Source organism: Miniopterus natalensis, chromosome 1 (assembly GCF_054644295.1).
Source record: "Miniopterus natalensis isolate mMinNat1 chromosome 1, mMinNat1.hap1, whole genome shotgun sequence".
Lineage (NCBI taxonomy): Eukaryota > Metazoa > Chordata > Mammalia > Chiroptera > Miniopteridae > Miniopterus > Miniopterus natalensis.
In genome coordinates, this window is record NC_142081.1 from 160,779,610 (window position 1) to 160,801,902 (window position 22,293).

The 22,293-nt window shown below is 38.3% G+C and overlaps 1 protein-coding gene across 1 annotated transcript; it reads right to left on the reverse strand.

Moving 5' to 3' along the window:
- Positions 1-1,179: 1,179 nt before the first annotated feature.
- Positions 1,180-21,215, reverse strand: LOC107534491 (albumin-like). The gene is made up of 14 exons (XM_016209612.2): positions 21,137-21,215; positions 20,583-20,640; positions 17,427-17,559; positions 13,310-13,521; positions 12,370-12,502; positions 11,338-11,435; positions 9,742-9,871; positions 8,137-8,351; positions 6,441-6,573; positions 5,234-5,331; positions 3,932-4,070; positions 3,140-3,363; positions 1,838-1,970; positions 1,180-1,221 (listed from the first exon to the last, which is right to left on the reverse strand). Exons 1-14 carry the CDS (start codon positions 21,213-21,215, stop codon positions 1,180-1,182), a joined length of 1,827 nt encoding a protein of 608 aa, XP_016065098.2.
- Between the last annotated feature and the right edge of the window lie 1,078 nt (positions 21,216-22,293).

Sequence of the window (22,293 nt, forward strand, 5' to 3'; positions counted from 1 at the left end):
ATTGAAAGTCAGATAAAGTGCTTCACAGACAATATAAAACTGAAGGAGTTCATCACCACCCAACCTATATTACATGAAATGTTGAAGGGTCTTTTTTAAGAAGAAGAAGATAAAAAAATATAATCAATAAAATGACAATAAATACATATATATAAACAACTGAGTCTAAAAAACAAAACAAACAAACAAGGAATCTAATGAACAAAATAAACTGATGAATAAAATAGAACCAGAGCATGGAAACATGGAACAGACTGAAGAATCTCAGAGAGAAGAGGGTGAGGAGCAGGAAAACAGTAACCAAAAAAGTTATATGCATATATATATAACCTATGGACACAGACAATAGGGTGGTGAAGGCCTGGGGTAGGGTGGGATTCCTGGTGGAGGGGGGTTGTGGGGGAGGAACGACATCTGTAATATTCTCAATAAAGATTATTTTTAATGGTTGGACTACTTGTTTTAAAACATAAAGTTTATACTATTTTTTAATTTCCCCAAAAATATTACAACCAAAATGAATAAACCATGTTTATAGTCAAACACCTAAATTCTAAAGTGGACCTTTTTGTCCTAAGAAGATAAATTCTATTAAATCTTAGCATGCCAACAGACTGGAGACTTAGTAGCACATTATTTACTATTAAGTAGGAGTTCACACAGCAGATCTCTCATATTCTCCAATAACATTAATTTGTTATTGAGCTAGTAGGTTGAACCTTGTGAAGTCATTGTCATTCAACTTGTTTTTAACCTACAAAAACATGAATTGTCCAGCCTAATACCTGAAGTAATCCACTGTGAATCATTGCTTAGTTGAATGGCTCTGTCTACTGTGTCACATTAGGTCAGAACAGAACAGTGATTAACTGTCAAGCTCTGGTTTGAATTTTGAATTGTGGCTTCACCTCTCACCAGCTGGGTGATCCTTGGGTAAACTACTTAGTCTATGCTTTGATCTGTGCTTTCATTTTCCCATCAGAAATATGGAAATAATAATGGAACTCAACTCAGGCAACTATTTTGAGGATTAAATAAGTTAATACATACAAGGACCTTAAAACAGTGATTGGCACTAGTCCATGTGGCTCTTAGCTCTTTTAATATTAACTATTATAATTAATTTTTTAAAGAAAATCCAGAGGATGGTTACCTGAGACGCTTGTGATTGTGTTGTTTTTAGGCTAAGACAGCTTGACTTGAAGCAACAAGTTTTGGACCCTGAATACAAAGAAATGACAGATTTAGGGGAAGTAGTAGTACCATTATTTGGATAAAAATGAACATTTATACATCCATTGATGATTACAAAGTAATTCTCCATGCTTCACATCCTTTAATTCCAGCTTAGCACTAGAATCTCTAGAAGGAAACTTACTGACACCCGTTGTGCCCAAAAATCTAAAAACATTACTGTCAAGTCATAAGGAAAAATTTTAAATGACTCAGATATTTAAATTTAAACTTCCCCACTCCCTGTGAAATCAAGCACTCAGATTCCACCAAATCACAAACCAGAACTTTTAAAGAAAATACTTAAATAAATTAAAGTTTTGGTTTAGTGATGCCTCTACCAGAAGATTTCAGAAATTCTGAATATATCTAACTGTATTCATAAATGACCCAACTTTGGAAACAGAACAAATACTGCAAACTTTTAATAATATACTTCAGTAGAGAAGATTTTTTTAAAAAGAGCTAATTGAAGTCATTTTTTCAGACAACTGTGTGTAGAATAAGATTCCTGTCCCACATGTACTGAGTGTCCTTCAGATATACAGACCCCTGAGCCTTAGCCTTAACACTGTATATATTAAAATAAAAACGACTCCAGCACCTCCTCAGAAAAGCAGGCCTCTTTGTCAGCAGCTGCGCAGCACTTCTGTAGAAAAGCTGAGAAATTATCCGTAACAGTTTTCAGTTTTTCATCGGTTGCCTTGGGCTTGTGTTTCAACAGCTCCACAAGTAAACTGCATTTAAACGAAAACAAAGCAAAGCAAAACAGAGAAGAGAAGAGTTACTCACACACAGGGAAACGGAGATGGTGAAGGCAGCAGGGCTGTCGCTTGGCTCTCTCAGTCTCGGAGCCAGGCAGCTCTGAGCGCGGGCCCAGGCTCACCACCCTGGAGCTCAGCAGGCTCGTCTGCACAAGGAGGAGAGGCCTGCCTCCCCAGGGTGGGTGGAAGGGTCAAACAACATCACCGATGTAAACTGTCAACATCTGTACTGTCAATAAACCTCTTTTCAGTTAAATCTCTGGAAAAGATTCTGTCCTTGCATTCAGAAATTATTCAAATTTTGAAATTTATGCCATATGGAAGTTTACAGCAGTTTAAGAGCTAAAAGTGATCCTCAACAGCTTAATTTTCTTGGACTCCATTTAAAAGTTTCTAATCCAAGAAGCTATATATTTGGTCTTTGAAATTTGGCCCACTCAAAATGAATAGTGTGAGGCCACGGGAAACAAGACCATCCAAGCTCATGGGAGCTGGTGGTTCTCTCTCACTGACATCTGCACAGACAGTGAGTCTGTGAGCACAGTAAGTTTCGCAATAACCCTCTTAAGTCTGTGGCCACGGTCAGGATGCACCAGACACAACGACGTTACGTTGCACCTCTAACCCCTTGTAACAGCAGTAGGGAGTCAAGCTTCAGAACTCGCATTTCTAGACCTTTTTCATCCAAATCCCATTCTCAAAAGTTACATCTTGGAGGTTTGCCTTGCCTGTGGGTTGCCATAGAACAAACTTAAAATAATCATTTATGCCTAGAAATAAGTTCTTCTAAGATTGCTGCTAACTAATTTGCTATCTGCACAAATGAACCAGTTAATTGTTCAGCTTTTTCTACTGGACCTGTGCTAAGATATTTTTCTACTGCAGCCTTTATCCACAAGATTATTCTGAATGATTTCTAGGCAAAATTATAATATAGTTTTGTTGTTGCATTTTTTTGTTTGTTTGACTAAGGAAACAAAAACCTGTCTGTTTTATTTTTGACACTTTTATCGCCTTAACAAGGCCAATACTTAAATAATCTTTCCTAAGGAATTTAATCACTACTTCAGAAAAAGTTACCCACTCTATTGACAGTTCTCACTATCAAGATTACAAACATGCAGTAATGAAATGCTCCTCACGTTTGTTTCTGGACCTGTCGCGAAAACTCAGAAAGTGTGCATACATTTGCATGGAAGGTGAATGTATTAGTACGAAATACTTTGGGAACATAAGTTTCATCAAGTTCCAGAGAAGAAAAGCATGGCAGTCTGTTCTCCAATGACTCTGTGCAGCATTTGGTAACTCTGTTGCTCACTGGTGTCTTCTCATGTGCCAAGCACAACTCGTTCACGACTGAGGACAGCTGAAGTAGAGCAGAAACTCAAAAGAAGCATAATAAAAAGTTTTCCATGAACTACTACTTTCCAAAAGAAGTGCTGTATTTTCATTAGCAACAATGAATGGAAGGTTGATTTGAGGCAGTCATGTCCTTACTACAAACAATAAGGGGCTTTTAAAAGTCTTTTCCCTTTTAGATATGTCTACACTTGCAGAATAATTAATTTGAGAAAATAATTGATTAAAATAATTCCAAGTGAGTCCTAAGGTATGTTTTGGAGTGGGGACAAAGCGGTCTTATACTAATATTAAGGGAAAGACCCCCCAAAAAAGTAAAAAAAAATTTAAACGCCAGGATGAAACATTAAAAATTCATGGAATTTTTCCAAAACAACTTATCATCTTCAGGATCTTATCTCAATCCTCATTCTGATGGTCAGGATAATGTCGGCAACCAAGTCCTGGCTGCCACTCACACACACACACACACACACACACACACACAAAGTTCACTCCTACTTCTGAAAGCTAACTGTAAATATCTCAAGGCAAAAATTCATCATTATTGACTTATTATATTTTAAAAGACCCACATTGTCTTCAGAACAAGCCGTCCTTTGTGATTCGGGAAGCTTACAACACTTGCTGCCCATGTCTGCTAGTTTGTGTGCGAGATCCACAAGGGTTGGAGTTGACAGATGCGGTAGTTTCTTTGTGTAACGAATCAGCAGCCTATAATAAAATAGTCCACGTGTTTTCAGCCAGGCAAGAAACTATTTTTTCTATCATAGTAGGTGAAGCAAACAACAATTAGACAAAATCAATTACAATAACTTTCCAATTATAAAATTATCGCCATCTTTAGGTTGGTGGGGTGGAGTGGGGGAGAACTTGTCCTAAGCAACTAGTTAAGCCTAACGTTGAATTCCACCTGTGCTGTATAATCTTAGGGAAGTGACTTAACTTACTACAATTCAGTGACAATGTATTTATTAATTGCTTCTTTCTTTCTGTAAAATCTACTGAGAACTTAATATGCAGGGCTGGGCTGAAGTAGGTTTACAGTTGTGCATATGGAGAAGACATGCAGGTGATGATTATTACAATAGATTTGTTAACTCTGTGTTTAGCATACTCACAACTGTAAACTTACTCTTGCCCACCCATTAATCAAGCACTGTGCTAAATTTGAAAAATATGGATGAGTTTTCTCATCTATAAAATGGGAGGACATGTACCTGACTCAATAGGGATGGGGCAAGGATTAACTTAAAAGACATAAGGTATGCCATCAACCTAGGATGATATCTAGCATGGAACAATCTTTCATTAAGAATTCCAGTTGAAAGTCAATGTGTGACTGTAATCTACTCAAGGGAAGAGACTTGTTCACTATTGTTACCTCTAGCACCCACCATTAGAAGAGTGCTGACATGTGTAAGTTGAACAGTAAGTATCTACCTAATGATGTGTCCCTTCTTGTCTTTACCTCCACAGGAAAGGTTCTATTACATCAGGATACTAGTCTATCAACTTATGTATTATAGCACTTCTTCAGCCACTGCTATTCAAATCCAACTATTTCCTACTCTGGAAAGCATTGCTTTCTTTTGTTTGTCCATAAACTATTCCTTAACCTTCAAAGGGCATCCTCAGTTCCTATATTCCAAGATTTAGTACTTTCCTTCCCATTCCACGAGGCTAATTTTTTTAAACTGCACTCAAATATAGGCCTCTTCAACCCATCGACTATTTTCTCTCTCATTCTCCGGTCTTTCTTGATGGAGAGGGATTAGAAATGCTGTATTTTCTTGTATAACAGCTGGTATATACATAAAGCCTTTAAAAATTAAAAACTGATCAAGAAAAAAATTAGTCAAAAACAAAATACTTACGCATTTTGGAAGCCATACCATCCAACTTTTTCAAAAATTTCACAATTTTTGTGCATTAATTCCTGTGGCTTATCCACAAGAGGCTGAAGTTCATCCAACTAAAAGATTAAAGAATTGTGTTTACAAGATTCCACCCGAGGACCAGGTGCAGGCTGTTTTTCACCCTTATAGGCAGAATGAGAGCCTTCTTCCTTTCTGTCCAAAGACATATAATTGAACCTCTGATACCAAACGTGTTACAGTGCCTCCAAACTGCACAGAAGTGATTAAGAATATTCAGGCTCAGAGTGTGACTGCTGGTATTTGAGCCAGGTCATCTGACTCATCTTCTAGGGGTGGAACTTTACTTCCAATCACCAAGTTTTAGAAACGTCACCTCTCAGATGGAGATGAAGATGGTACACACCTCAGAGAATGCTCTTTAAAAACTACCTGAGCTAATGAAATTATGACAGTGCTTGGAAGACAGTAAAAGCTCAGTAAACTACAGCTATGATTATAAGCAGTATTATTTTTAAGGCATCTCTTCAGTTGGATCCTGAGCTCTCTGAAATAAGAGCTTTTACCTTGGTCATGGGATCCAGCATGGTGCCTGGCAGATAGCAGTTTCTTGGTAGAGCAAAAAAGCTGGGAAACCACTACATATGTTAAAAGTGCTAAATATCCTAAACCTGCTAACATCCCATTTTAGCATAGCAAAATATAATAGAAAATCCTCCAGAATAGATTTCCTCTCCTTACTTAGTTTCTTATAAAACCATTGCTAACCTTTCAAAGAGACTTGAAAATAATCTGAATAAATTGATTTCATAAACTTCCTTAAAATGTTAATTCTTGATACTTGATAAATCTTGAAATCAGGTTATTTTCTTCATATCTAGGTTACATCTGTTTTAATTAACATTTACATTTACTTTGTCTTATTTTGTTCTCAAGAGTGTAAAAATGAGGAAAGATACTGTCAAGATTTTGTGAAATTTGAGCTTGCTCTCCTCAAAGCCTTTTTTTCTAGACTATTCTAGGTTTTATTAACCATTCTATTGAGGCCATTTTTCCTAAAATGTTTAAGAGCACAAAATTGAAATTATCTCAAGAGAATGCCTCAATTGCATTATGTAACATTTTGCATTCTGGCATTATTTTTCTTTCTTATTATTGGAATTACCAGTCAAAGAGCTACATTTCATGTTTCCTTTGTGAAACCTACCACTTTGGAATAGCATGCATCATCATCACCGGTGGCACAGCACTTCTCCAGTGTAGCTTCATATGCCTTGGCAAGTCTCAGTATCAATGAGACAGAATAGTCAGGATGCCTTCTTGAGAACTCATGCAAAAACCTAATTAAGATGAAAATAAAATAGGCTTAGTTGAATAAAGAAGCAAGAAAAATGACCTAATAACCACAAGCATAACTCATATCCTGCCCAGCCAGGCGTGGCTCAGCAGTTGAGCGCCAACCTAGGATCCAGGCGATCAGGGTTCGATTCCCGGTCAGGGCACATGCCGGGGTTGCGGGCTCAATCCCCAGTTGGGGGTGTGCAGGAGGCAGCCAATCAAGACTCTCTCATCCTTGATGTTTCCATCTCTCTCTCTCCCTCTCCTTTCCTCTCTCTGAAATCAATAAAGATATATTTAAAAAATAAATAAATAACTCATATCCCAACGGTCTCAATTTGACTAAACCCATGCAAGTAAAGGTTGGTAGCTAAAGCCTAGGGGTTCAGAGTTAAGCTACCATCATTCAAATCCTTGCTCTAACACACTTATTTTACTATATCACCTTATGCAATTTATTAAAACTATCAGAACCTTAGTTTCCTTCTCTTTAGAATGGAGATAATAATAGGATCTATCTCATAAGGTGGATTGTGAGAAACACATGACATAATTTATGCATAACACACACTGGCACATATTAAATGTTTAAGAAATGACTCCTGTTATTATGTATACTTTGTTTTATTTGGACTATATCTCAAAAAGATTCTGATAGATTGATGATAGATAGATGATAGATAGATGATAGACAGATAGATGATGATGATAGATAGATAAATGATGATAGATGATAGATAGATAGATGATAGATAGATAGATGATATAGATAGATGATAGATAGATAGATAGATAGATAGATATAGATATAGATAGATATAGATAGATATAGATAGATAGATATAGATAGATAGATGATAGGTGATAGATAGATATTCTTAAATTTTTATTTTCCTCTCTGTATGAGTGAAATCTTGAAGGGTACATAATTTTATAAAATATTATTCAGTGCACAGAATACTATTGCAATCCAGCAGTAAAAATTCAAAGTTTATCACCATTTATCGACTTTACATAATCATTAATTTTATCATTTAATTGTACGCCACCTTGTCATGCTATTGAGCTTCTGGTCTTTACAAACAAATATAAAGCACCTGGTAGCAGACTCCATACTTCTGTTTATACCTCTGTGCTGCAGCCAGATAGATACAGAGATAGACACGGAGATATAAAGATGGATGACACATATTCTCCCATATACGTCATGGTGAGTTCAAGAAATACTCTTTGAATGATTAAATAATATGTATATAATTTATGTATATACAAAATGTTTCTAGAGGTATTTCCAGAAATATCCCTAAGGGTAAGGAATGAGGGAGAGGGGAGTTAATGATAGAAACTTCTACTCATTACTTTGTACTGTTCTCTTTTGGGCAGGTATTATTTTTTACAATTTTTTAAAACTATTTTTTCCAAAAACTTTTAAAGGCTCGGAGAGGGAAGGATAAACCAGCATTGTAGGTAACAATTGTAACCACTCCAAAGGAAAGCCTAGAACTGTTTCCTAAATCCTCAGACCATATAAAAGCTATGAAAGGGTCATTTTTTTATCCACTTACTTGTCCAGGAAGACATCTTTTGCCTCCATATAGTTTTTGCAACCGTCCTTATTTTCAACAAAATCAGTAGTTAATGGGACCAAGCTAGTAACCGAATTATCACCTGCCATCTCAGCAAGGCAGTGGGATTTTTCCAACACAGGCTTATTACAGCATTCTGCCAATTTACTGGAGATTGATGTTTGATTTTCACACATGTACTTGGCAAGATCTGCCTATAAGAAAGTTGACGAAAATTGTTCAACATAAATTGACATCACTATACTTCTTCTCCAAACATTTATTACGTTGGCAGAACATGTCCATTGTATACTAAGACCACATACATACCTACCTGCCTTCCACGAACATTTTCAGTCTGTGATTCTAAATCTAGAGTGTCAGATAGAATTACTAAAATACTTCCACTTGATTAAAAATTAGTCAGTAACATTTCTTAATTTTATATTTCTACTGTTAAGGCATTTAAGTTTTTAAATTAAAATCCAGCATTAGGGGGCTGGGTGAAAAAGATGAAGGAATTAGGAGGTACAAATTTGGCCCTAGTCAGTTTGCTCAGTGGTTAGAGCATCAGCCCAAGGACCGAAGGGTCCCAGGTTCAGTACTGGCCAAGGGCAGTACCTCGGATACAGGCTCAATCCCTGCCCCGCAGGGAATGTGCAGGAGGCAACCAAGGAATGCGTCTCTCATGTCAATGTTTCTCTCTCTCCTTTCCACTCTCTCTAAAAAGCAATGGAAAAAATATCCTTGGGTGAGGATTTAAAAAAAAAAAAGAAGTACAAATTTGTAGTTACAGAATAGTCACAGAGAAGTAAATTACAGCACAGGGAATATAGGGAATAGTATCACAATGACTATGTGTGGGAAACGTCAGGGGGCCACTCTGTACTATAAGGTACATGATGTTCTAACTACTCTGTTGTACATCTGAAATTAATATAGAATAATAAATTTAAATGAGAAATGAAAATTATATATATATATAAATTATTGTTTTTCCAAATATTCCTCAACATTAAGTACAGGCATTTTGAAACCAAATAACTAAATAAAATTGAGGGATTTGGGGAAAATTAGTCAAGAATCATAGTCACAGGCCCTACTTACACATGTAAAATATCTGCCTTAAATTTTCCAGAAAGTGTTCTGAGAGATGAAGATTGTGATATTTGGTCATATATTTACATTTTGGGGAAAGAGATGGCATGCTAAATATTCATATATTAAGGGAGAATATACAGAGAAAAAATACATAATTTCTAAAGTTCTCTTCAGATACCAGCTCTTCTCCAACTCTACCCACATCCCAAAAAATCTTAGAAGTCTACCTTTGCAGCTGTCCTACTTCAGTTTAATCCTTTCTTCTCAGTTAGAATGTGACTGAAAGGCACTACAAACTAGTGAATGTATTTATTATATCATTTTGTGAGTGGGATAGGCAGGTTTATTAAAAATAAATAATGTACCACAATTTAGCATATTAGACATAGAAGACAATTTCAATGCACTGTCAGCTGTCACCAATTATACGAAACAAATTCATTGTACCAAGTACAAAATGTTACTAAAGCAAAGTTACCAGAGAGAATACTGAAGATTACTTACCCTGTCATCTGCACATCCAAGCAGGTCACTTTGGCAGCATTCCTTGTGGGTTTTGGTAAGATCTGTCACCAATTTGGAAACCGTCATAAAGTCAGCACAGGAAAATTTCTGGCTCAGGCGAACTAAGAACCTAAAAAGAAAATTTCCCCATCACAATTTATTAACATGCAATATTTTATATGAAAGCACTAGAAAAATACTACTTATAACACAAAAATTCAGGACTAAGTGAAATATAGAAATAATTTGTAAAATTCATTAGTTCTTATTTTAGTGGTAGTTCTGAACCAAATTATCTCAGGGCAAAATATTTTCTTAGGGCAGAATTAGCCATTGTAAGAGTGTGTGGCAAATAGAAAGTCAGCAATTCATAAAATCAGAACTCAAAGAGGGATGCTGAAAAAGGTGACACCTGAGAAGCATCCCGTTTGGAGCCCATTTCCGACTCCCAGATCTGACTTTATTGCTTATTAGCGTGTGAGCCTGGGCAAGTTACTTAGACCCTCCGAGCTTCAGCCCTGCAGAGTCACAACAACATGCAACATCAAAGGGCATGGTGAGAATTAAATTACTTGATGTATATGAAAGCATTTTATAAACTGGAAAGGGCCATACAAACTCCAGTTATCTTTTTTTACCAACTAAATAGACTTCTTCCTGATTTCTGAAGGACTCTGGAAAAAGAAATTTCACACCTTTTGCAAATTACAGAATTTAACATATTTTTACCAAGAAATTAATCCAGCACAGTTTCTTAGCCCGATGACAAGATGTAAAAGGCTAATATCCACGGGCCTTCACAAATCATTTCAGAGTTGCCTAAATCTGATAAAAGATACTTCTTCCCCAAAACCAGTCACAGCCTGTCTAAATGTGCATTATTTGACATTGGGGTTTTGTTTAATTATTTCTTTGATTTTGTTGTGTAGATGATAAAGGCAACAGGCAAAGATAGTTCACATGATGGTTTCTAGAAACCTTGCAAAATGTCTATTATTTTCATTTTATCCTCTGTTCATGTTGATTCACTGTTGATTAGCAAGTGAGGGAATTGGGATTGGGGTGGGGCTTCTTGGCTCATGTTGAAGGATACTCCTAGAACCAGCGAAGTTATATAAAAATAGAGGCCCAGGCAAACACAGAAATTAAGAATAGAACTGAATGTATGAGAAAATGAGAAGTGACCTTGATGGGTGAATTTAATTACCAGAACATAAAAAACAAGCAGACGGTTTCAGATAATTGCAGGGGGGTGGAGAGATAAAATAAAATAACAGATCCTGACTACAACTGCATAAAAATTGTGGACCATTAGAATAAGATCCCTAGTCTTCATCAATAAATTGGAGTTTAAATACCTGTTTTAGAATGCCAAAAAAGATAGCCTTAAATATTTTTACTACTCTGAAAAAATATGATTAAAAAATGACAAATTGTCATTTATACTCTTTTTCACTTCTGTTAAGTTTCTATCTTTTAGACAACAAAAAAAGTGTATGTGAAAGCACTGTGTAAAAACTCATAAAAATGTACAGTCATGTCAACTAAGCCATCATCTTTTACATCATTAAAAGTACAAAATCAAAGTTAAAATACCATTCTCTCAAAGCACTTTCTCCACCAGCGCGGAGAATGGAGCACTTGAAATTCTCTCTGGAAGCTGCAGACAGTACATTTTTCTTTGTGGCACTAACCTGCAAAAGCAAATAATTTGGAAGACATTTTTTAAAATTCTACAAAAAGAGCAAAAAGGGAGAAAGAACTCATGGACACAGACAACAGTGTGGTGATTAGGGGGCCTAGGAGAGTAGATGAAGCTGGAAGAGGAGATGGGGGAAAAATGGTGATGAAAAAAGTTAGAAAAAATATTCTATATGAAACACCCCTTCATAAGTTCAGATGAAACTATGACAAATTAAAATTTAAAGATATACTGTACACCTAATTTCCAAATACTCACTATTGGCAAATAATTATTTTGCTATGTATTTAGAGGAAAACTCAGCCTGGTCGTAGTGGAAGCCCCCAGGCAGTGTAGAACCAGCATGTGGGCATTGCCGGGAAAGGGGAGCTGGAGGGAAAGGTAGAAGAACAGACTACACTAATATCCCAGGGAATGTAATCCTACTGACTTCTTAATTTTGCATAATTTCATTTCAATCCCTCCTTCACCAGCTCTCACATCAATAAACTCCCTAGAAAAGATGACCAGGACGTAATAAATATTTACGGAATGAATGAATAAACCCAGGCTTCTAGATGCAGTGAACTTCTCCACTTTGAATTCCTTCCCCAACAGGAAAGGCTCATGAAAAGGTAAACAAAACCTGTGGCCCTTTGCTGTGCAATTTTACAAACGAGTTTCTGTATTTCATACAAAAAGAGGAGGGATATTTAGATACATACACAGTGACTCCCTCTATCAGATCCACGGGGCAGAACTTAGAGGGGGAATGACGATGTCATGGGCCTTCCAAGGGGGTGAAAATCTTTGGGTTGGATGAGAGTAAGGAAGGCTTTTTTCACCAGGTAAAGAAGTTTGTATCAGAGACTTAGGTTCCCTACACCGAGCCCCAGATCTGAGGCTGGAGTCTGAACTGGTTCTCGTCTTCCTCTGCTGGGACATACCTTTGGTCCCAGGCAGGCAACTTTATCAGCAGCTTCACAGCATTTTGTTAAATCTCCTATAAATTCTTGAGCATAGTAAAGGAGCTCTGGGCCATAAAAGTAAGGATTTCTTCTGGCAACTTCATATAAGGATCTAAATTTTTAAAAAGAAGAATAGGCAGTCATTTTTCTGTAGCAGACAGTATCACAGGAACAATAATTATCAACGATTTCCCTAGAAACTCAAAAGCCCATAGACATCTAACTTACCAATTAAACTCAATTTGCACCTGATGACGTCTTTGTCATTTTTTAATTCAATGAAAAGATTAAACTTCCATATATGTATATGTATAAAGTATATACACACATATAAAATAGTTAAATATTGGTGATATAAGGTTATTGACTAAAATGAAATTAATTCTGACAATAAACATATATATTTGTAGTATTTTTTTTCTTGTTCACTATCAAATACTTTTATTTTTGTTTAAAATATTGTAATTTTTTTTAAATATGTTTTTATTGAGTTTTATAGAGAGAGGAAGGAGAAGGGTTAGAGAGAAACATCAAATTGACTGCCTCCTGCATGCCTACCACTTGGGGATGGAGCCTGTAACCCAGGCATATGCCCTGATTGGGAATCAAACTGGTGACCTCTTGGTTCATGGGTCCACATTCAACCACTCAGCCACACCAGCTGGGCCATAATATTTTAATACATGTCAGTGTTTTTCATGCAGGTCATATCCTCTTTCAATTAATTCCAACAGATAACTGGTCAAATCTTTTATTGTGTTAAGTTTTATAGTATCAAATATTACTTCTTTGAAAACTGTCATTAGAACAAAAGTCTCTAAGTCTTAATGTGGAAAATATTTTTGTTATAGTAATTCTAGTTGAGTCTTGGCCTATCTCATAATTTTTTATTTTGAAGCATAAAGACTTGATTACTTACTGTTCCAGAAACTTCTGTTCACTTTTCTGAACGGCAGTGCACATTGCATCGGGCTCTGGTATCACAGTTATAGGGAAGTATATCTTATCATCTTTGTGTCTCAGGAAGCACTCGTTTATCTCCGGCTCTTGTTTCTCGCAGCAGTCAGCCATGTCCCCATAGGAGGCACGAAGAGATGCGACTGAACACAGTTTATATGCAAAAGTGGTGTGCTAAACGGGGGACAGAGGGCTTCAGATGGCTGGGCAATATTTTATTTTCTTTATACCCAAAGAACAGTATTTAAAATGTAACACACCAGTATACCTTGGTGAGGAAATCATATAAAAATCTCCTTTTTTTCTCAGGTTTAGAGAGTTTCCCTTGATTTGATCATCTATGTGTACTTTTAAAAGAAGTAACTGTAACACTGTTATTTACAGTGGATAAAATAGAAGAGCAAAATGACAGTCAGTGACTTAAAGAATGAATGGTACCCCAATTTTCACCTGAGGAATCAAGGAAAAAATACTCCTCTAAGCAGGTGAATTCACATTAGAGAAGAAAGTGTTACGATAGTTTCTCATTTGACCTACTCCTTTGTGAGAGATCCAACTTTTCAGTAGATACCATTTAAAGACTCAGAAGTAACACAATTACTATATATTAATTATTATTGCATTAAAATGTAGAACTTTTTATTCTAGAAACATTTGCTTCAAAGCACATTCCATTAAATGAATTCTTTCCATCCCCATTAACTTCTATTATGAAAATAATTGTAACACCAGGGAAAATATACTGCTCAAGACAAAATGTATTAATTTTCAAAAAATACATTTAAAAAAATTCATATTTAGAACCATAATATTTTGTGAAGTTAAAGTACTGATCCTGATTTAAGGGAAAGAGACATATAAAGAGAAGTAAAAGGAGAAAAGGCTTCATGATAAATAAAAATGGACTTGCCACCTAGAAAAGTATATATAGATTGAGTGATGAGAGAAACATTCACCTCCACTTGTATTGAAGACTTATCTGGAAATAAGAAAAGCTCAGCTTCCTTTAACACATATGAATGCCCTAATATGTTATTTCAGGTAAAAGTGTGAATATTCCTAAAATGAGGAATATATAGCTGTAGTATTATTTTACCCAGATAACAAAATTATCGTGGAAATCAGCTGAGTGCTTTCTGAAGATTAAAAAAGCATCCTGTCACTATCAGCATCTATGAAAACAAATCAAACTTTAGATTTAAAAGAGACTTTTACAAATGACAAATTTCCATTTAAATACACTTTGACCATTGTGTGTGGTCTCAATAAAGAAATGCTTTAAAACTGTGGGCATAGCTAGAATGTCTCTATCACTGAAGAAACAATGGCTCTACCCATTTGTGAGTGTTGCTTACAAATATGGTCATTTAGAAATAACTGAGAAAGCCAAAATGGGATGTCTTCCCTTTTTAATGCCTAGAATAACTTAAAATTAGGAGAAATAACATTGAAAATTACAATGTGGCTTCCAGTCAAGATGGCAGCATAGCTTAACATGGTATTCACTGCCTCCCACAACCACATCAAATTTTCAACTAAAATACAGAATCACCATCATTTAGAACCACCTGAAATCTAGCTGAATGGAAATCCTACAAATAGGGAATTAAAGAAGAAGCACATGGAGACCTGTAGGAGGGGCAGAGGCACCGGGCAGAATGGCAAAACTGGCTGGACCCACACCCATGTGTGGTGGTTTAAAGCTGGGGAGGATATCTCAGTTGATGGAGGTTTCCTAGAGGAGCAATGAGTCCCAGCTCCACACCAGGACCCCCAGCCCAGGGTTCCAGTGCCAGGAAGAGAAGTCCCCACAACCTCGGGCTGTGAAAACAAGCGGGGATTGAGGCTGAGGGAGGCTGAGACTGCTGGAGCCCCAGGCAGCTCCTCTTTAAGGGCTCACCCACAATTTACTCAGATTCACTCCCTCTAAGTTCCAGTGCTGGGTAGCAGCTTGAAAAGAACCTGAGACATTTAGGGAGAAACTAATTTGCCTGGAATCAGGGAGGGAGCTGGAAGGGGAGCCTTCTCCCAGACAGAAGTGATGGTAGAGGCCATTGCTCCTTTGATGAGCCCCCCCCCCACACACACACACACAGAGAACTGTCAGGCAGGAGCCAAACCTGAACCTCCATTAACCTGGCTCATACTTTTTGCTCTGCCATGGTGATTCCCTGAGACCTTGCTCTTCCCTACTTGTAGGTTCATCCAACCATTTCCAGTGGCTTTTCCATACTACTGGTCTTTCTTGCCTTATGCTTCAGACTTTCCTAAAATCTCTCATACAAGCAGCAGCTGGCCTCAGCATGCGACATACCTCTCTATAAGTGGCCCCAGGCCTGGCATTAGGGGCAGCCCTCCTTGGTTCATAGCTTGGCCTCTCCAAGCCCAACACAAGTACCAGCCATCTGAAGATTGCTGTGTAGCTCATGCTGGGTGGTCCTGGGTAGGGCAGAAGCTGACTTTGTACCTCCCAGGAGGCCCCAGAACAATGCACCCGGTGGTCAGGTTCAGACCATGTCAGATCACAACCCTATGACATCCATGAGTAACACACTCAAGGGGCAGACTCAGTGAGCACTAAAGTATCACTGAAGCAAATCCTGCTCCATAGGGGTGTCTCCTGCACAGCAGCTCTTCTGAAGTTGCAGAGGGTCCTCACAGCAGATTGGCTTGGGGATCATTTCTTCCTCGTGATGCCAACAGCAATCAAGGCTCCACTGCAACAGGTCAATGTGCACAACCCACACAGGGGAGCACCTAGAGTGCTCAGCTCAGGCAAATGGGCCCTACAGGACACCTACTCCACAAGGTCATTCTACCAATTCCAGGAGACACAGCAGCTCTACCTAATACATAGAAACAAACACAGGGAAGCAGCCAAAAGGCAGAGACAAAGAAACATGCCACAAGTGAAAGAAGAGAGAAAATCTCCAGAAAAAGAACTAAATGAAATGAAAGTGAGCAAATCACTAAATATAGAGTTCAAAACAATGGTTATAAGGGTGCTCAAAGAACTTAATGAAAATTTCAAGAGACTTAGTGAGAATTTCAAGGAAATTAGTGAGAACATTAATGACTTAAAAAAGAACCAGCCAGAAATGAAGCATACACTAACTGGAATGAAGAATAATTTACAGAGAATCAACAATAAAGTAAATGACGCTGAAAATCAAAACAGCGATTTGGAACATGAGGAAGCAAAAAAACATCCAATCAGAACAGCAAAAAGAAAAAAGAATCCAAAAATATAAAGATAGTGTAAGGAACCCCTGGGACAACTTCAAGCGTATCAACATTCAAATCATAGGGGTGCCAGAAGAACAGAGGGAGCCAGGAATTGAAAACCTATTTGAAAAAATAATTACAGAAAACTTCCTCTACCTGGGGAAAGAAATAGACTTACAAGTTCAGGAAGTGCAGAGAGTCCCAAACAAGATGAACCCAAAGAGGCCCACAGCAAGACACATCATAATTAAAATGACAAAAGTTAAAGACAAAGAGAGAATCTTAAAAGCAGCAAGAGAAAAATAGTTAGTTACCTACAAGGGAGCCCCCATATGACTGTCAGCTGATTTCTCAACAGAAACTTTGCAGGCCAAAAGGAAGTGGCAAGAAATACTCAAAATGATGAAAACCAAGTACCTATAACCAAGATTACTCTACCCAGCAAAGCTATCATTTAGAATTGAAGGTCAGATAAAAAGCTTCACAGACAAAAAAAAGCTAAAGAGTTCATCACCACCAAACCAGTATTACATGAAATGTTGAAGGGTCTTTTTTAAGAAGAAGCTAATGAACAAAATAAACTAATGAACAAAATAGAGCCAGAGACATTGAAGCATACAACAGACTGATGTATTTCAGAGGAAATGGTGGGGTGGGAGGTGGGAAGAGATTAACCAAAGAACTTACATGCATATATGCATAACACATGGATGAAGAAAATAGTGCAATGAAGACCTGGGGAAGATGGGGGAAGCAGAGTGGAAGGGGTCAATGGGGGGGGAAAGAGGGGTATGTGTAATACTTTCAACAATAAAGATAAATTTAAAGACAAAACAAAATCTCAATGTACTTACAAATAAGTTGCAAACATTTTCAGCTAACTGGTCATGAGCACATCCTTTTGCAAAATCAGTTATTTCATTTGTCAGTTTTAAAATCTCGTCTAATGTGGACTTCCGGAGAATCTGAGAAAAGGCAACCAGCATGCTGAAACACAGGACAGAGAAAAATGTAGTATAATAAAACTTTAATATAAAGTAGGCTGCTCTGCTAGAGAACAAATTGTGTTATCAGTATATGTTCTATAGTATTTTATGCATCTTACTATTATCCAGAAAGACTATTCACATTAGCAATTGTCTGAGGCCTAACCAGGCGTATGTGGTTTTCTAAGCAAAGAGGATATGTATTTCCACCATGTTTAAATACATATGTGTGCATGTGAGTAGATGCTCACATACAAAGCAAACAAGCAACATGCATTCTAAATAGATCTAATTGTTAAGATGAGGGGCATTACATAGGCCCTGGGACTATTTAAAACAAAAAACAAAAATCACGCACACATCTCAATTAATCAGGCTATAAAATGAAATTGACCTTGAAAAAATAAACTATTTTCTCGCTCTTTACTAGATTAAAATAAATTAAAATGTTCTCCAGAAACCACATATCTATTTGCTAGGTAAAGGAACTTGAGTGTGTGCTGGGAAAGGAACCATATTTTAAAGTCTTTCCCCTCAATCAGGGTTATGTAAGATCCTGGAGCTACTATACTTTCCCATACAGTAACAAAGTAGCCATCAGCCACGTGTGACTATAGTTAAATTAATTAAAATTAAATTAATTTAAAATTTTGATCCTCAGTTGCACTTGCTGTGTTTAAAGTACTGAACAAGGGAAACAAGCTGGAGGCATAGGTCACAGCTGCACCCGCTGCCTCCCACAACCACATCAAAATCACAACTAAAATACAGAACTGCCATCACTCAGAGCCTCCTGAAATCTAGCTGAACAGAAGCCCCACAACCAGGGAACTGAAGGAACATCGAGACCGGGAGGAGGGGTGGAGACTCGGGCGGGGCAGGGCTGGGTCCCGGAGATGTGGCCAGGGGCCCACACCCAGTACCACATTTGAAATCCGGGAGGGAATCTCGGTGGCAGAGGTATCCTGGAGGAGTGAGGGGTCCCAGCCCCACAGCGGGCCCTCAGCCCAGGGCTCCAGGGCCGGAAAGAGATGCTCCCACAACTCTGGGCTGTGAACCCAGCGGGGACTGTGGCTGAGGGTCACGGAGGCTGCGGGAGCCCCAGCAGCTCCTCCTAAAGGGCCCGCGCACAGACTCACTCAGACGGGCTCCCTCTGAGCCCAGCGCCGGGCAGCAGCCTGAAAGGACCCGGGACACTCGGGGAGGAACTAACCTGCCTGACATCCGGGCGAGAGCTGGAGGGGCGGCTTCCTCCAGGCAGAAGGGCTGGCGGAGGCCATGGCTCCTTGGCGAGTCCTCCCCGCACAGCCGGCAGGCAGGCGTCATGTTTGAGTCGCCAGCACCTGACACACACCTTTGGCCCCGCCCCAGGATTCCTGGAGGCCCCGCCCCTCCCCACCTGCAGCTCATACAGGCCATTTCCAGGGGCTTTTCTGTATAAGTGGCCTCTCGAGCCTCATGCTTAGGACTTTCCTAGAATCTCTCAAACAAGCAGCAGCAGCGGGCCCCATACGGCTTGATAAGTGGCCCCAGGCCTGGCACTAGCGGCAGCTGCATTGGCTCATAGCTTGGCCTCACAGCTCTTTGGCCTGGGGGTCAGTTCCTCCCAGTGACACCAACAGCAACCAAGGCTCAACTACAACAGGACAGTGCACACAGCCCACACAGGGGAGCCCCTAGAAGGCCCAGCTCAGGTGACTGGGGAGGCTGAGCCACTGGACCCTACAGGACACCTACTACACAAAGCCACTCTACAAATTCCAGGAGACATAGCAGCTCTACCTAAGACATAGAAACAAACACCTGGAAGCAGCCAAAATGTGGAGGCAAAGAAACAGGTCACAAAGGAAAGAACAGAAGAAATCTCTAGAAGAGGAACTAAATGAAATAGATCCAAGCAAGCTTACAGATACAGAGTTCAGAATTTTGTTGATAAGGATGTTTAAGCAGACTATTAAGGAAATAACTGAGAAAATCGATAACAAAATAAAGTACCAATTTGAAATGAAGGCTACACGAACTGAAATGAAGAATAATTTACAGGGAATCAACAGTAGAGTAGAGGACTCTTAGAATCAAATCAGCAGTTTGGAACATGAGGAAACAAAAAACACCCAACCAGAAGAGCAAAAAGAAAAAAGAATCCAGAAATATGAAAATAGTATAAGGAGCCTCTGGGACAACTTCAAGTGGCCCAACATTTGTATTATTGGGGTGCCAGAAGGGAAAAGAAGAGAGCAAGAAGTTGAAAACCTATTTGAAAAAATAATTACAGAAACTTCCCCTACCTGGGGAAAGAAATAGACTTACAAGTCCAGGAAGCACAGAGGGTCCCAAACAAGAGGAACCCAAAGAGGCCCACAGCAAGACACAGCATAATTAAAATGCCAAAGGTTAAAGACAAAGAGAGAATCTTAAAAGCAGCAAGAGAAAAGCAATTAGTTACCTACAAGGGAGCACCCATACAACTGTCAGCTGATTTCTCAACAGAAACTTTGCAGGCCAGAAGGGAGTGGCAACAAATATTCAAATGATGAAAAGCAAGAACCTACAACCAAGATTGCTCTACCCAGCAAAGCTATCATTTAGAATTGAAGGCCAAATAAAGAGCTTCACAGACAAGGAAAAGCTAAAGGAGTTCATCACCACCAGACCAGCACTACAGGAAATGTTGAAGGGTCTTCTTTAAGAAGAAGCTAATGAACAGAAGAATCTGATGAACTAAATAGATCCAGAGACATTGACGCATGCAACAGACGATCATATTTCAGAGGAAAGAGGGAAGGGGGGTGGAGGGTGGGAAGAGATTAACCAAAGAAGTTATAAGCATATATGCATAACCCATGGACACAGTCCATAATGGGGTGAAGGACTGGAGAGGGGATGGGAGTGAGGTGGAAGGGATCAATTGGGGGGAAAAAATGGGACACCTGTAATACTTTCAACAATAAAGATAAATTTAAAAAAATAAAAATAACCAAGCTGTTAGAAACTCTGAATTTGCCTTCTCAGTATTTCACTTACAGGCTCTTGAAATGCTCTTCTCCCAGGTCCTTGTACCGATGACCAAGCTGACTATTGGCTGGGGAGGAAAAAGATTTGTTTAAATACCAAAGAAAACAACTGGCTGTGATATTACTGTTTATGTTTCTTTCCATTTGACTTAGGTATTCATTTGCTCCAAACTATTGGGCTCTGATTCCTTCAGAAAATCTTAGCTCTGTTTATAAGATTAGCAACACAGGATTTGCTGTTGTTTTAATGCATCAAGGTGCAGTGTACAGGGCTTTGAGAATTTGGAGTTATGAATTCCATCTTCAACGATATTCTGTAAAGTTTAAGTCACTCTATGTTCCTTCATGTGTAAAAGGAAATTACAGTTACTAAAGAATCCTCACCTTTTTTTTTTTTTCACTTATGATGTTAGAAATATAACTTCTTAAGGCTTCACAAATACAAAATATCATCACAGAACTTAATGCTAAAGGACAACTTCTTTAAAGATGCTGGGTTTACTGAAACTTTCTTTTACTAGGAAAACAAAATAAATTTGAACAATAGAAAACTAGAATTCTTACGTGCATCTCGACGAAACAGGCCCCTGGAGGAAGCAGAGCTGACAAGAAAGAGAACACAGATGAAAGTTACCCCCTTCATGGTGCCAAAGGCTTGTGGGGTGGAAAACAAAGATAGGATGAATGGAGAGAAATTAGCACTAATATACTTCTTTCACCAATCATTGTAGATTATTAACTAGACTCATCTTTGCATTTTAACAGCTCTCAACTGATTATAAAATTCTTAATGTTCTTGCCAAAAAATTGTTTAACTAAATCCCTTGCGTATGTTTGCCATCTGGAACTGTTTTCCCCACAACACCTGTCAATTCATTAAAGTTATGTAAAACATCTTGTCAAATTTTACCTAAGAGTTTAAACAATCTGTACCTACCAGGTGGGGCAAACGTAGGTTTACACAGATGTGTGTTCAGAAAACACAGAGTTATCTCTTATATTATTATTTACTAATTGTTGTATTATATTCTTTTTTTATCTTTACTCTTCAAAGTATTACATATGTCCCTCTTTTTCCCCCTTTGACCCCTTCCACCTCTCCCCTACCCCACACAGGCCTATGGCACTATAATCTGTGTCCCTGGGTTATGCATATATGCATATAATTCTTTGATTAATCTCTTCCTATGCCCCACCCTCCCCCTGAGATTCATCATTCTGTTTCATGCTCCCATGTCTCTGAATCAATTTTGTTTTCAGTTTATTTTGTTTATTATATTCCACATATAAGTGAAATAAAGTCATACTTGTCTTCCTCTGACAGGCTTATTTCCCTTAGCATATTACCCTCCACATTCCTCCATATTCTCTCAAACGGTACAAGATCCTTGTTTTTTATAGCTGCATAGTATTCCATGGTGTGAATGTCCCACAGCTTTTTTGTCCACTCATCTACTGATGGGCACTTGGACTGTTTCCAGATCTTAGCTATTATAAATAATGCTGCTATGAACATAGGGGGGCTTATATTCTTTCTGATTGGTGTTTTGGGTTCTTAGGATATATTCCTAGAAGTGGGATCACTGGGTTAAATAGCAGTTCTATCTTTAATCTTTTGAGGAAACTCCACACTGTTTTCCATAGTGGCTGCACCAGTCTGCACTCCCACCAGCAGTGTACTAGGGCTCCCCTTTCTCCACACCCTTGCCAGCACTTGTTTG

Coding starts and splice junctions, on each gene's coding strand:
- LOC107534491 (XM_016209612.2), bottom strand. CDS start 21,215: ATGAAGGGGGTAACTTTCATCTGTGTTCTCTTTCTTGTCAGCTCTGCT. Junction 11,436..12,369: donor TTGCCTGCCTGGGACCAAAG/GTATGTCCCAGC, acceptor TTGCTTTTGCAG/GTTAGTGCCACAAAGAAAAA. Junction 1,222..1,837: donor AGGCCTGCTTTTCTGAGGAG/GTGCTGGAGTCG, acceptor CTTTGTATTCAG/GGTCCAAAACTTGTTGCTTC.